This window comes from Stegastes partitus, unplaced genomic scaffold (assembly GCF_000690725.1).
Source record: "Stegastes partitus isolate 25-593 unplaced genomic scaffold, Stegastes_partitus-1.0.2 Scaffold115, whole genome shotgun sequence".
Lineage (NCBI taxonomy): Eukaryota > Metazoa > Chordata > Actinopteri > Pomacentridae > Stegastes > Stegastes partitus.
Window position 1 is genome coordinate 188,057 of NW_007577846.1, and position 1,207 is coordinate 189,263.

Genomic DNA, 1,207 nt, shown 5'->3' on the forward strand with positions numbered 1-1,207 from the left:
TTTTATGTCTCTTTGCGGTCATTCTGTGTCTTTGTAGAGTAATTTAGTACCTCTTTGTGTGTCTGTTTTGTGTCTCTTTGGTCATTTTCTGTCACTTTGTGGCTCTTTTTTGTCTTTGTGGTAATTTTTAGTCTCTTTTGTGTCTCTGGTCATTTTGTGTTTCTTTACGGTCATTTTGTTTCTTTCTGTCTTTTTTGTGTCGCTTTATGGTGATTTAGTGGCACACTGTTGTTCTGCATCTCTTTGTGGCTGTTTTGTGCCTCTTTGTAGTCTCTTCGTCTCTCTTTATGGTCATGTTGTGTCCCTTTATAGCTGTTGTGTGTCTCCTTTTGTGTTTTTTTTTTGTGACCATTCTGTGTTGCTTTGGGCTCATTTGTTGTCTCTTTGTGTCTTTTTTTCCCTCTTGTAATAGTTAAGTATCACTTTGTGGTAATTTGCCGTCATGTTGCTGTTTTGCATCTCTTTGTTTTGTTTCTTTGTGAGCATTTGGTATTTCTTTGTGTGGTTGTTTTGTGTTGCTATGTTTCTCTTTATGTCTCTTTTGAGCTGTTATGCGTGTATGTGGTTGTTTTGTGAATCTTTGTATTTGTTTTGTGTCTTTGTAGCTGTTTCGTGTCTCTTTGTGGTTGTTTTGTGAATCTTTGAAGTAAAAGCTCTTTCTTTGCACCATCGCAGTATTTATAGTGTTGAAACTAACAGTAACGGTTGTGTTTGTCTCAGCTGCGTCTTCCTCACCTTCTCCGTTCACGTCGATCCTCTCAAATATGAGCGCGACGATCTCCTCGGGGTCGATGTCTCGGTTCCTTGTGATGTCCTGGATGGCCTGCAGGGGGAAGATAAACACCATTCGACTCAGATACACGGCGGGAAAACAACAAAACAAGCTCAAACGGCAAAAATGTTAACTTTTAAAAGCTCCAATTCAGAAGTAGAGTCGACCAGTGTGGGTTTTTCAGGCCTGAAGATGATTATTATTAATCAAGTCGTGCCAAAACTGATATGTGGAACAGTAGAAATTTAAATCTTGATGTTAGCAATTGAAAACAAACTCTAACACAAGACTTTTTGGCAATATTTACATGTTTAATTAATTTGTGACGTTCATTCATCACGGTCCATAGATATTTAGAGGTGTGTTGTGGGTACATCCATCCATCCATTATCTATACACCGCTTAATCCTCACTAGGGTCGCGCTTCACTCAGGG

The 1,207-nt window shown here is 38.9% G+C and overlaps 1 protein-coding gene across 1 annotated transcript in view; it reads right to left on the minus strand.

Annotated features, from left to right (window-relative positions):
• guca1d (guanylate cyclase activator 1d) overlaps positions 1 to 1,207 on the minus strand; it is a 14,269-nt gene that overhangs the window by 1,145 nt on the left and 11,917 nt on the right. The window contains exon 3 of the mRNA XM_008278077.1: positions 736 to 823. Coding sequence (XP_008276299.1) covers positions 736 to 823 — 88 coding nt within the window. The remainder of the gene's footprint in view (positions 1 to 735; positions 824 to 1,207) is intronic.